The sequence below is a fragment of the Rhincodon typus genome, chromosome 3, assembly GCF_021869965.1.
Source record: "Rhincodon typus isolate 14 chromosome 3, sRhiTyp1.1, whole genome shotgun sequence".
Lineage (NCBI taxonomy): Eukaryota > Metazoa > Chordata > Chondrichthyes > Orectolobiformes > Rhincodontidae > Rhincodon > Rhincodon typus.
In genome coordinates, this window is record NC_063334.1 from 20,599,764 (window position 1) to 20,614,075 (window position 14,312).

Below are 14,312 nucleotides of genomic sequence, written 5' to 3' on the forward strand. Positions count from 1 at the left end.
CCATTCTTTTCAACAGCCAGAACACAAGAACTTCCTAAATCAACAGAGCCACTAAAAAAAAAATAAAGTGGTTGCTTCCAGAACAATCTAGTCAACATTAATGTCCTTTAGAGAAGGAAACTGTGTCCTTACCTGCTCTGGCCTACATGTGACTCCACACCCACAGCAATGTGGTTGATTCTTAACTGCCCACATCCTATGGACTAATTTTAAAACATTGCTTGATGACATTAGAAAAATAATTCAAGAAGTAATTCAAGAAGTGCTAGATGAAATTAGGTAAAGCCCCTCTCGTGGCATTTGTGTGGGCAAAGGATGATCAAGGTTAGCTAGCAAGTTGAAATACAGAAGGAGATAATCACACAAAATACACTTACAGAAAATAAAGTCAGCAATGTGAACAAATCATTGTAGTCATTGTAACTGCTGCATTAGTTTGACTGCTTAGAAACCAATACACTGCCATCATTTTGGTATTTTCAGGAGTTCTTTTTGATGCTTTTCACTTTTCAAGAATTGAACTGAGTCTAAAATGCTCCACTGAGACCAAAATACAAATTTTATTTAGCCAAGTGCCTGACAAATCTAAAAGCAGTACAGCCGAATCAATACGAAGTCAAAGATTTTATGACACTGAATACACACTTCACTGATGGACTTTACACTCCTCTGCAATCAAGTGCCAGTGAAAAGTAGAGATAACAAGCTGTACAGCTGGATGAACACAGCAGGCCAAGCAGCATCAGAGGAGCAGGAAGGCTGACGTTTCGGGCCTAGACCCTTCTTCAGAAAAATGAAAAGTAAACAATTTATACTGTTCCTTCTCTCCAGATTTCATTTATCATTCTGCTGTTTTGTCACCTTTCTGCTATCTGGACCTCAAGTTCCCATAGTGAAGTAGTAACACAAGTACAGGCAGGTTGATTGGAAAAGAAATGGCAGAAATTGCTGTTTGTGTCCTTTAAAATGGGCTCACGACCCTTGATTGCCTGGGACACCACAAGTAGATTTTATTGTTACTATTGAGCCACATATTCAGTTACTTTGTTTTTCTGGTGCTTTGCAGCATTCAGATCAATCAAATCAATAAAATATGCTAACTGTGGTTGAAAAGCAAGGATAAGCACTGCTACCCACACAGCTGACAGAGATTGCCTGCCAACTGATCATGCTTCAAGGCATCTTTTATGAGGTTCTTTAATGGGGCTTGAACATGGTAATGTTCAGCTGCATTCTCAAACATGGCATATGAAATACATGTTGCTATTGTTGACGGGAATTAAAATAAAGGGAGGTTCACATCCACTTAACAGAGTGTTGCATTCCATTGATTCAGGTGCCAATTAATACACTGGCATTATCAATGGCTTGTAATTCTTGTGTTTTGGGATCAGCAAGGGTTTATCAGGTGAGCTCCATTCCGTGACATACCTGGTCCAAAAAAAAAAATTGTTCAAATTGTCACCACATTTGCACCACAATGATAGCTACATTAGATTAAGATTGAATGATGCTGGATTCATTGTCAGACAAAATCACAGACTGCTTACAATGCAGAAGGAAGAAGCTTTTCAATCCTGTAGCATTTCTGCTTAGTCTCCATAGCAGGTATCCACAGTCTAATAACTCTGTCCTTCTCCCTACTGTCTATGATATTCACGTGTGACTGTTTAAATGTTTTGGGGATTCTACACCTATCACTGTTTCTGTTGGGACATTCCATATTCAACTGACCTTCGCATAAAAATACTCCTGCTCAATTTTTAATTTATTCTGATCATGATGGTCTTAAACTGTATGGTTTACAATGCAGTGGAAATACATTTCCTTGATGTGCCTCATGGAAAACATTGATAATTTTGACATTTTTGATCACATACCCTCTTGACACCAACTAGCAAAAATCTCTGCTTATATCTCTATCGTCCATGGTTTCATCCTGGTGAATCCCATCTACACTCCCTCCACAGTCTTGAAATTTTCTTCAAATACAGGAATCATATGATGACAATAATCTTATAGGCACCTGATATTTGTCAAGTTTACATTATGTCTTGGTTTTGTACTCTTTGAATGCGCTTACAACACTCAGCTAGGTGTGAATTCGTCCAAATTGTATTAACGTGTGATTCCATTTTGAAAGATTTGGATATCTGAACTCTGAAATCTCTCTGCTTCTCTGCCATTAGAAGAATTTGCCATTTAGTTATGATGGCCACTCTTTATTTGCCCAAATTTCAACCAACCTGCATTTCTCCACATTAAATGTTATCTATCAATGAGCTATTTACCCCTGAAGTCAGTGTCAGTTATCTTCACTATGCATATAGAGTGAACTTTGATACTTTGCCCTCTCTGTCCAAATCCAGACATTATATAAATTATTGTATATGTTATTATATATACACAAGAAATAAGTCCTTGAAAATGACTTCTAGTTACATCACTGCAGCATGAAAAATGCTGCAACTAGGCAGTTCCTTATTTAATAAAGGCACAAATTAGTAACATCAGATCTCTCACCAGTAATGCAAATAAAGGCAGAACAATAATAATAAAAATAAAAATAATAAAAAACAATAATAACTCTAATCTAAATAAAGTATTGTTTCAAGACTCTTCTGCTTTAATCCCATTGGCATCAAAGGGACTCTTCTATCAGTTTCATGTGCGCTTTATTATCAAGTCTGTGATTCACCAGTTATGTCATTTAGTGTTTTTGTTCATCCATGTAATATATGCCCCAGTAAGGAGCTATTGTGAATGCCCAAATATAAGGTACCAAGTTCTACATTCAGAACATTAAGAACACATGGCAAGGCTGGCATGGTGTGGATGTTCAACTCTATTAGGCGAGCTTTGCAAGTTACAAAAAATTCTTTCTTAGTAGCACACTTATTAAGGGGTCAGCATTTATAAAATTTCACAACTGGACTGGCTTTAAACAATGATTAAAGAGAAGCTCTCCCATTTCCTCATTTAGTTTATCGACCTACTAAATTATGCAACACAGGAGAAAAAGTTCCTGATTTGTATCACGTTCACAGAGTAATCCCAAAGGGATCTGTAATCTTCCTCCTTGAGTGACAATCTGTGCGGTAAAATATGACTCACATCTGACTTAGAAATACATCACTGTTCCTCCACGGTCACTTGGTCAAAATCCTGAAACCCCCACCTTAACAGCATTGTACCTACACCAAATGGATTGTGATGGTTCAAGAAGGAAGATCACCATGAATTTTTCAAGAGCAACTAAGATGGACAATATGCTGGCCCAGTCAGGAAAACATCCATCTCCTGAATGAACGATAAAAAAGATAACCACACTCCTTTCAGATATATATCATAGTCCTCAAACAAATCAGCAACTGCAGCACTCCAAATCCCATTCTGTTGAGGTCAACTACCAGAGCACAAACTGGGAAAAAAAACTTTCTGGTCGATAGACTTTAGCCAATAACATCTGCACCAAACACTTCTTACCTAAAATCGTCCTATACTTTATTAGAAGACTATGCATAGATGACAGCAGCAATGTGCAAATAATGACCTGTGGGTTATAAAGGGCCCTTGAACGCTGACAACAGTTGTGTAAGGTAATGGTTCTGAAAACCATAAAATTGAGCTGTTCTGAACTCCACTCACTCTGAAGGTATCACACAATCTTTGTGAAGAGTTTAGAGTTCTACACTAGCCTCATAGGGAGCGCAGGTTTCCAATACAGCTCACAAAAGTCCTAGTGATTATGCCTAAATTGTCAGGCTATCTTGTTAACTAAGACAAATATCTCTGCTGCTAACAGTCAATGTTCAATCATCCATCACTGATCATTCGATATGCCCAACATGCAAAATAGACAAAGGAGGATTGGTAGCAGTGAACTACCTCAAACAACCCTTGTTCTGAACAACAGCCTGACTGATGTAGCAGATACTATATGGTGCCAGCAGTGACAATCAGGGCAAACAGCACAGCAATGTAGCCCATCAAATTCAAGCACTAGGATTCCAAGTTTGCTCTTTGTGGTTTGTTCTGTTTGAAATTCAAGGGATTGCACATTTGGATAGGATATTTCTTAATTCTGTTCCATCCAAAGCCAGGATCAGCTAACAAAACTGTATGCAGATTAATGGAGTGGCCAACCTAAGTAGCCACTTGAGTTGAAACTCTTGGTCATTCCTACTTTGTCAAATTCCATTCAATATGAATTTCTCTTCAATTTATAAATAGAATCAACATAATTTCCTACTTCAACTCCAAACAGTTATATTGCATTTTTAATCTAACAACTTACCAGTTACAGTGGCTGTACCAATGAGTATAGTCAGGAACCACTGGGTCCACATGGTCATTGTACAAAGTCCAGTAGTAAAAGTGTAGCAAGTGTTTTCAGGTGAGGCACAAGAACTGCTCCCACTGGACATTCCTTCAGTGTCTTGGGCTTTGCATCAACTGGCTGCAGGAGTGAAAGAACAAAACTTGATTATTAAAAAACACATGACAAGACTAAATTGAATAAAATTCCAGCTAAATTTTACAGAAGTAAAAGCAGTTGATGCATGTATGTCATAGGTTAAAAATGCCAAAAGGCTGCTCATTTCTGCTATTCTCTGAGCGTCCGGAAATAGGAACCTTTATGACAATGAACTGCACTTCATGTCTTTGACACATGAGTTCACATGCTTCCCCAATCTCTGCAAAGGTAAATTGAGAAAAATGGTGACAAATTGTTAAGTTGCTTGATTTTACATTGAGTAACTATGAGTTACTTCTCAGTCCTCCATCTCTACCTAAAATATAAATGCGCCTTGCCCCTTCTTGGTCCAATTTAACAGTTTATAGCATGAACTTTATTTCTAAATGATCTGCAATAACTAGAACTAGCCACCCATAAACTCTTTTCTGTACCTGAGGCCTAAAACAGACATTGCCTCATTCAAAATCATCCTGATAGGTTTCTGAAAATGTTCTTGTTGTTTTTGTTAGCTCAGATCCTGGGAAGAGTACTTGTTGACAACAACTCGATACAGGCATTGACCAACTGACATGCCAAACAAAATGTCAGCTCTTTCTCATAGGAGGGTATTTCTTGGCTGACCGCTCATGCTGTGTTCAACACACAACTTTTTGGGATCTAAGATTTTAAAAAATCCCTAATGCTCCTTGACATCTCCACTGCCTCCTTACTGCTGCAATTGGTAACTTTTTAAACACATGAATTGATGTTTTTTCCAAAAAAAAAAGACAAAAGTAACCGAAGAAGTTAAAATTCCCAAACCTTGACATTGATACTTTCCTCGCCATTAAAGATAGTCCGTGACTCATTCACAACTATAACTTTGCTAAATCCACACATGGTGCAACGCTGATGTGTCCAATTTTGCCCCATAGGTTTAAAATGGAACACATTCGGAACACCAGGAACTAACCCTGAACTATTTATGAACTGGTCTGAAAGCTAAATGAGATTAAAAATAAAAATATTTCAATTATGTAATTTAGTTATAATTATGTTCAAAACATTTCAAGAAACAATATTTTGAGCAGGTCAAGAATTTGATCATAAGTGGGCAACAGTCTAGTTCCAGCAATATGTCTCTCTGTTCTTAGTTAAGGACAGCACTTCAGCCAATTAGATGCAGTAATCTGGTCCAGAAGGTGTAATAAATTGTAATTATTCTAATGACATAAAAGCCTATTACTAATTCATTGTGATAATGTCAATATACTGTCATTACAACATTAAATTGCCGAAGGACCTATAAAGGGTCAAAGAACCAGATTAAAAATAACTAATTTGTAGTGTTATGTGAAAAATAGTTGTGGTGAAGCTCTAATTCGTGCAGCTCTAGTGAAGAGCCAATATAGGCTCTTCAACATGGTATACTAATTGGCTTCCTTCTATGCTATAAAATGCTCTACAATGCTCTAACTCTATCCTTGATTCAAAATAAATAAGGTGGCCTTGAATCTCAAATAAACCAACAACTCCTGAGTGAAAACAATATTGCAAGTCGTTCAATACTAAACCTTCCATATATCAATCTGCTAGCCAATATGAGCAAATTAAAAGTTACAATTGACCTACAGAGGCTGTATTTCTAAGCTACAACATAAATCACATCAATTTATGTCAAGGCTCTCTTGAACGCTGACCTTTTAGGCTGCATTGCAGAGTCACTGCAAACCGCTCAGACCAGAGCTATTTTCTGTGGAATGGAGTTAAACAAAGACAAACACCCTTCCTAATGTTTTGTAAATCATAAGCCTCAATAAGAGAGAGTTCCTTTTTGTCTTTTGTTGAGAGTCAAATTGCTTTACATTCTGCTTTATGAGCTCCACCACATGCAAAGCATTTGGAACTACTTAAGGAACATCATAGATGTTCACACAAAAAGCAAGCAATGATTTTGTTTTGCAGATTTAGCTAGTTAATTCAAAGATGTGAATTCAATTGTATTTAAAACAATCCTTCCCCGCTGTTCATGTGATCACTGCCACTGTATGGGTAGTCAGAGGAGAAGAGTTCAATTCTGGTCTCCCTGCTACAGCAGAGATGTTGTTAAACTTGAGAGGATACCGAAAATATTTACAAGGATGGTGCCGGGGTCGAGGGTTTGAGCTATAGGGAGAGGCTGAATAGGTTGGGGATATTTTCCCTAGAACTTCAGAGGTTGAGGAGAGACCTTACAGAGGTTTGTCAAATCATGAGGGGCATGGACAGGGTGAATACCCAAGGTCTTTCTCCCAGGGTAGAGAAGTCCAAAACAAGAAGGCATAGGTTTAAGGTGAGAGGGGCAAGATATAAAAGGGGCTAAGGGGCAACTTGTTCAGAGGGTGGTGCATGTTCAGAATGAGTGCCAGAAGAGGTGTTGGAGGCTGGTACGTTTACGATATTTAAAAGGCATCTGGATGGGTACATGAGTAGGAAGGGTTTAGCGGGATATGGGCCAAATGCTGGCAAAAGGGACTAGAATAATTGAGGATCTCTCTTCAGTATGGATGAGTCTGACCAAAGGGTCTGTTTCCGTGCCATACAATCCTATGACTTTATGACTAGATCACATGGCATCTACAATACAACACATTAAAACTTAAGACATACCTACCAGCTTCACTTTAAGACACCATGGAGTTGCAAACAAACTGCTGTGAAATATAAAAAAAAATGGCCTAATTCGCAAATTAGGCTTTGAGTTGTTTGCCCCTTTTACACACCCCAGCTTGTGGGAACATTACACAAAATTGGTTTTCTTGTACTAAAAGCTGATTACTAAAAAGGAATCAATATTGTTAGGATACCCTGCAGCCAAATTGCACATAGCAGGATTCTGAAGACAGCAAAGTGATAAATGACGGATACTCTGTTTTTAGTACTTGAAGGAAAAATATTGGCCATGATACCTTATGAAGGGATGTTGATTAGTTTGGGCCTGTACTCATTAGAATTTAGGAAAATGAGAGGAGACTCTATTGAAACATATAAGATTCTTTGGGGATTTAATGGTGCAGGTACTGAGGTATTGTTTTCACGCATGAGTGTGTCTAGGACCACAGGGCATAATCTCAGAATAAACGGCTGTCCATTTAAAGCAGAGGCGAAGAAGATTTTTTTATCTCAGAGAACAGCAAATTATGGTATTCTTTATTGTAGAAAGCTATTAAGTATATTCAAGGCTGAGATAGATTTTCAATTTTAATGGAATCAAAACATATGGGGAAGTGACAGGTAAGTGAGTTAAGGATTATCATATCATCCACTGAGTGATAGAGCTGACTTGACGGGGCCTAAAAGCCTACTTCTGCTCTGACATGATACCAGGAGAGCTCCCCGTTCTTCAGAGAACAGTACAGTAGGACCATTTATGGTGACCTGAGGTGAAAGTGCGGGCTTCTGTTTAACATCTTACCCAAAAATGGCATCCATGACTGTACAGCACTCCTCCCACCTTCTCCAAGATATGGTACTAGACAGAAAATTATGGTCTGGAATTTCCTGGAACTGCACTATCAATAACGGACACCATGAATTGAGTTATGTTCTTTCATGCAAACCTCAAGAGAAAATTTTCTGGGCAAACATTTTGATCATGCCACAATAATCATAATGACTAAAATTAGGACTCTTGGGAGCAGTGATGCCAATGGCAGGCCCCATCTGCATCAATGACCAAATGGAACAGATCAATATTGGCATGATCCAAGTCACAGATGTGAAATACAAATATATTCACCATATGAAACCTGACAAATTACAGAAAAAAGTCTCAGTTCACTCACTTAGCTATAGTATTCAGAATTAACAATCTTTCTTAAAACACAGTATTTGTGGACCATATTATTGTTATAAAATCTCACAAGGTGCTTCACATGAAATGAAGTATGAAAGCAAGCCATATAAAGAGATAGCTTTAGGGCCAATGTCCAAAAGCTTAGTGAAACAGATGGATTTTAAGGGGTGTTTTAGAGAAAGAACGCATGATCAGGAGGTTCAAGAAGAGATTTCTAGGGCTTAGTCTCTATCCATGCCCTCAAGTGTCCCTAGTGTGGAGCAATGAAAATCAGCGTTGCTTTAGAGGCTAAAATGAAAGGAATGGAGATATCCCAGAGGATGGGGCGGCTGGTGGAGATTCCCAAGATAGAGAGAGAGAGATGAGGGCACAATGAAATTTTAAAGCAAGGACATATCAAGATATTGTTTGACCAGGGACCAACACAGTGAACATAGGCACTGGAATAGTCAAGTCTAAAACAATGTCATGCAACATGCTCACCGCTCACCACTTGCAGAACTAACATCACGTTGCAAGTCAGTCACAGACCTGTTGAGAATGGTAATTCTTCATAATTGTTGTGGCCTATTCCATTTAGCAATCTAAGGCAACATTTACAGTAGAAAATCCTGCATGGAATAAAATCTTTTACACTAAAAGAAATGTGGCCTCGTTGGATTAAGGTATATGGTAAAGACGCTGCCGTAAAGGGAATGTTGAAATAATTTTGTTGTTATTCCTCAACAAGATGCCATGTGGTTACTGGGTGAAAATTATCTTTCGATAGTTGTCACAGTGCAGTGCATTATTTCTCAGCTCTAGTGCTGTGGATTGTTACAAGATTCACTATCCCATCTGGTAAATATGCTGGAAATATTGTGATGAATATAATGACCTGATCGTCACAAGTTTGGCAAGCATCAAAATCCTATTGAACAACACTGGTGTCAAAGTAACAAAGAATGGAATAAGGGTTTCAGCAAAAGTTGACCCAAGACAGGGGTGAAGTTAGATGAAATTACGGAGGTAGAAATACACATACAAATATGCGGACATGTTGAAATTAATATTGACACCAGGGCAGTGAACAGTCTAGTTAACTCTTAGTTTGCAGGAAGAATTACGGAGTTAGTAGCAAGAGAATGGGAGCTTGGAATGAGGACTGAATGAGGAGCTTCAGTTTTCCCAATGCACGAATGGCAGACATTTTTGCTCATTTAGGACTGGATGTTGGAGAAGAAGTCTGATGATTTAGTAACAATGATGGAGTTGGGAAAGGAGCAGCGATGGAGAGTATCATCAGAGCACATATGAAATCTAACACTGCTTTTGGATGACATTGTTCAGGTTCAGTTTGTAGATAAGAATTAAGAGGGGACCCAGGATAGATCCATGAGAGACGGAATGGTATGAGAAGAGTAAGACAAGCCATTTGAAGAGATATTGTGTGTCTGCCACTGAACAGATAACAATAAAATCAGGTAGTAGAAGTGCCACCCAGTTACAGATTTAATTTATTTTCTTATTTATTTAGAATGAGATTTATAATTCAACTGGCTTGGAAGTCTCAAGAGTAAACAAACCCTCAAGGTCAACAATGGCATGTCCACACACATCGTTGCCTAAAACCAGGCACAGAATAAAAAAGGGCACTTAAGAATCAGAATACAAGTATTTGGATGAATATTGATTCAAAATTAAATAAAATATGAGCAAAGATTCAATTCTACTTTCATAAATTCTGAACGTGTCATAATATTCACAAAGCAAAATTTATTCCATGATTTTGCATTTTCCTCAAGTTCTATCTCATGATAGAAATATTTTTACGGGAAAATGTCAACATTTACTTTAATTACATATGTATAAAAATCCATTCATGTGCCCCAGTCCCTAAAAATGAAGATCTACATTTATTTTGGTTCTTCTGGACAGAAAATGACACAAGAGCCAAGTAATTGCAATGAAATAAAATTAACAAAAATCCAGGATTGTGGTGAATGCCATCAACTGGAATGTGGGTTGTTGAGCTATTCAGAATTTTTTACAGAAGTGTCTAAGCACTAAAAAAAGCTCTAGGAAATATAGAATAATATAAATTGTGGTAATACCCACTTGCACCATAATTTCCTCAGTGTTTTGGAAGCCTGGAAAATGAACACCATCATAGATGTGCCACTCCAGTCTCCAGAAACTTATGTATTCAAATCACGGGAGTGGTTTGAAACTCTCACATTTCTAAACAACAGATGGGAGTTCTACCACTCAGCCAAGGTTAATATCTCCACAGTACAGTCTACAGTGAACATTAAATAAACTAAAAGTTCTGTTACACTACCAGATGCACTCAGGCAACACTGAAGCAGATGTAATCCAACTTCAAAATGCCTACAGCCAGCATTTGGTGCAAGATCTATGTTCCAGTTTCAAATGCCAACCAGTTCTGTGTTACATATTGCACTCTCTCACCACAGTACCCCACACTTGTCTATAATCCTAAACAAGCACATAGGGAAGGAAGGAGGAAGGGGAACAAAATCTTTAATGGGCCATACGACTATTTGTATGGCTCCAGAAAGTGGAAAGAAACATCTACCAATACACCAGCATGATCGGACAAAGTCAATATCGTTTCACAATAGGGAAATATAGTTTGGAAAATTTATTGGAACTTTTCTGAACTTGCACCAAATTGGATCGATGAAAAGCAATCAGTAAATGTATTCATATATGGATTACAAAATAGCATTTGAAATGGGCTTCACAATATGTTGAGTATGTAAGATAAGGGTTTATGGAGTTGGGTTAATATATCAAAACAGAGAGAAAGAATTAATTAGTGGACAAGGAGCAAAGAGCAAGAATAAATGGGCAATTTCAAGTTAGCAGGCTTCAACTAATGGAGTGTCACAGGAATCACCACAGGGGCCTCATCCATTTACAATATAATTGTAAATTATAATTATAATCAATATATAAATATACAATTATAATTGCCAGAGACCTTCCAAACCTTAGGCTGCTCTCTTATTAGAGAGAAGTGACTGGTGGTGGTTTATCCTGAGAGTTACCACGCCTCAGGCAAGGGAAGAGGTTGAGAAGGAGGAGTTTCTATGGTAACCTCAGCAAGTAGAAGGATTGAACTCACACTGTTGACATCACTCTGCATTGCAAACCAGCTAACTGAGCATACCAGAGATAACGAAGTGTAGAGCTGGATGAACACAGCAGGCCAGGCAGCATCAGAGGAGCAGGAAAGCTGACATTTTGGGTCTGGACCCTTCTTCAGAAAATGCCCACTGTGAAGCCTCCTTGTTATCTCAGATTCTCCAGCATCGGCAGTTCCTACTATCTCTAATTGGGCGTATCAACCTCTTTTTTCTTTAATTCTTTTGTAGGACTTGAGCATCATTGGCTGGCTAGCATTTATTGCCCATCCCTAGTTGCTCTTGAGAAGATGGTAATGAGCTGCCTTCTTGAACCACTGTAATCAATGTGCTGGAGATGGACCCACAATACCATGAGGAAGGGAATTTACAACATATGCTGGTTATATAAATGGGTATATGCTGGTTTAAATAAAGAGGCAGAGAGTAATGTATCGAAGCTTGCTGACAATACAAAGCTAGGTGAGAATATAAGCTGTAAGGACAGAGAGACTGCACAGAGATACAGAGATTAAGTGCCCATGTAACAAGGTGGCAGATAGAATAAAACATGGGCACGTCTGAGGTTATTCACTTTGGTCTCAAGAATAATAAATCAAAGCTTTTTTTTTAAAAGGCATGACACTTATTGCATTAGAGCTGGTACAGAGAAGGTTAACTAGATTAGCTCCTGGGATGTGTTAATAGGATGCTGATGAGAGAATTAAGTATATTGGATCTATATTCTCTGGAGTTAAGAAAAAAAATAAGAGGTAGAGTATGAAATTATAGGTTTCTGAGGGAGAAAAGAAAGTTGCAAGTCTATGAGCTGGTTGGAAGCCTGTCCCTCAACCATAAGATGCTGCAGACAGACCATACAACCTTTTCATGGGATCCTGCCCCTCACTGACAGGAAGCCCACTCTACGGAAATGCAAGCCAATCTGCTTGGTCAGTATCTCCAACATTCCCAGAAACATCAAGAGTTCCATGGCGAGCACTGACTGGACCGTAGGCAGACCCACAAGGGAGATCCAAAGTGAACCAGGTCCATAGCAATGAGGTTATATTCCTTTTGCAACTCAGGGAGAGGTCTAGAGCGGTAGGTGGTGTGCTTTAAAGAACGTTCGGGTAGGGAAGAAAAGGGAGTGCTATTTTCTCAGTGATTTAGACCTGATGCCAAGGGACAATCTCCAATGATAGAAACCTCTTCCTTCCTGCTATTTCAAGCGCCTTTTAAAAACAATTGAGAGACCCACTTCCAGTAAACCACACACACAAAACATACAATGGACAGTGAACTATCAGAAACAACTGAGCTTTTAACATAAGGAGACAAACAGAAGGCTGGAAGAACACAGCAGTCCAGGCAGCATCTGGAGGAAAGGAGCAGTCAACATTTCGGGTACTACCCTTCTTCAGGACACTTTTAACATGCTTAATTGACCCTTAATTCTGTGTTTACATATGGTGCGTGGGCTGAAGATTTCATCATCATGCTATTTTCCTACACCAGGGTGGGGTTCCTGGTTCCTTGGTCAAGGGGCTCAGCACTGGGAAGGTGTGGGGATGACGTTCTGAAATCCCATCCTCTGCCTTTGCAGCTAACACCCTTCCCCAGACTTCCACATAAAAACTTACCAGAGGACCACGCCCACCCACCTGCAAATAATGTGGCAGGGGTGGCATTTTGTGCTTGTTACATGGCCTTTCCCCTGCCTATTGCTGGATGAATATCAATGTTGGTGGAATGAGGCCCTTAAGTGAGCACTTGAGGGCTCAAATAGCCATCATTCCCATCATGAACATAATCACAGCAGGGATAGGAAAGTAGAGAAATCCTCAGGCACAACACTCCTCCTGATAATAACCCCCTCAAATCTCAGTCCCCGACCCCCAACACACAGGTGGGGTATAAACTGTATCCCAAGGCAAAAGAGATTACACTGAGGCTGTATAATACACTGGCCAGATCTCACTCCAAGTACTATGTAGTCTCATCGCTAAGATTCAAAAGATGCATTTATGCATTGGATAGGGTGCAAGAACAACAAAGTAAAATTATCCTAAGTGCAAAATGGCCAGTTATGAGACAAGATTAGGGCAGTTCAAACACTGCAGGCAAAGAGAAAATTAAGCTAAAACCCAAAACAAAGTAAAAATCAGAATCTCAAAAAAAACACAAGTAAATGAGGCTGAAAGGCAGATTTAAATAGATTTTTAAAAAAAGTTTAAAAAAGCAGATTTTGAAAAAAAGAAAACTGTTTACTCTGAGAATGACCAGCTCCTAAAGTATTCTTCCAGAAAAAAGCTACAGAGTTGGAAACAGCAGCTGGTTCAAAATACAGCTGTGGTACTAGTCAAGAGGTGTTAAACACCAGATGAGAAAGGAACAACATATCAACAAAGCAGATTCCTTCATTGAATTTATCATTCACATTTACCTCGTGTTTTAACGAGGCTCATTCAGAACCAAGACAGATCCTACTATTGTCCCTTTCAAACTGAGCCCACAACTGAGGCCATTAAAATTAATGAAGCTGGAACAGATAATTTTATGACTGAGTGTCAGCTGTTTATTTACAAAACAGTAATCTACCTTCCCAAATGTTCTTTTTTTGGCTTGAGTAAATCAAAGTAATGTAATTGAGCAAAACCTATCATTTTCATACCAAAATCACAGCCAACCTTTAAGAAAGAATGTAGAGTTACAATTTTTTCAGTCAATTGTCCATATTTATTGTCAGCAAAGAAAGTAAATAAACTGTAGAACTTAAAGACGAAAAAGAACTGCAGATCCTGGAATCCAAGGCAGACAAACAGGAGGCTGGAAGAACATTAGCTTCTCCTTTCCTCCAGACGCTGCCTGACCTGCTGTGTTCTTCCAGCCT

General features: G+C 38.7%; 1 protein-coding gene across 6 annotated transcripts in view; it reads right to left on the reverse strand.

Annotated features, from left to right (window-relative positions):
* The window catches only part of adgrl3.1 (adhesion G protein-coupled receptor L3.1), a 607,182-nt gene that overhangs the window by 383,001 nt on the left and 209,869 nt on the right, over positions 1-14,312 (reverse strand). For all 6 annotated transcript variants that reach the window (XM_048595033.1, XM_048595030.1, XM_048595031.1 and 3 more), the window contains exon 3: positions 4,298-4,459. In XM_048595033.1, the coding sequence (XP_048450990.1) occupies positions 4,298-4,427 (130 nt within the window). In that variant the 5' untranslated portion in view covers positions 4,428-4,459. The remainder of the gene's footprint in view (positions 1-4,297; positions 4,460-14,312) is intronic.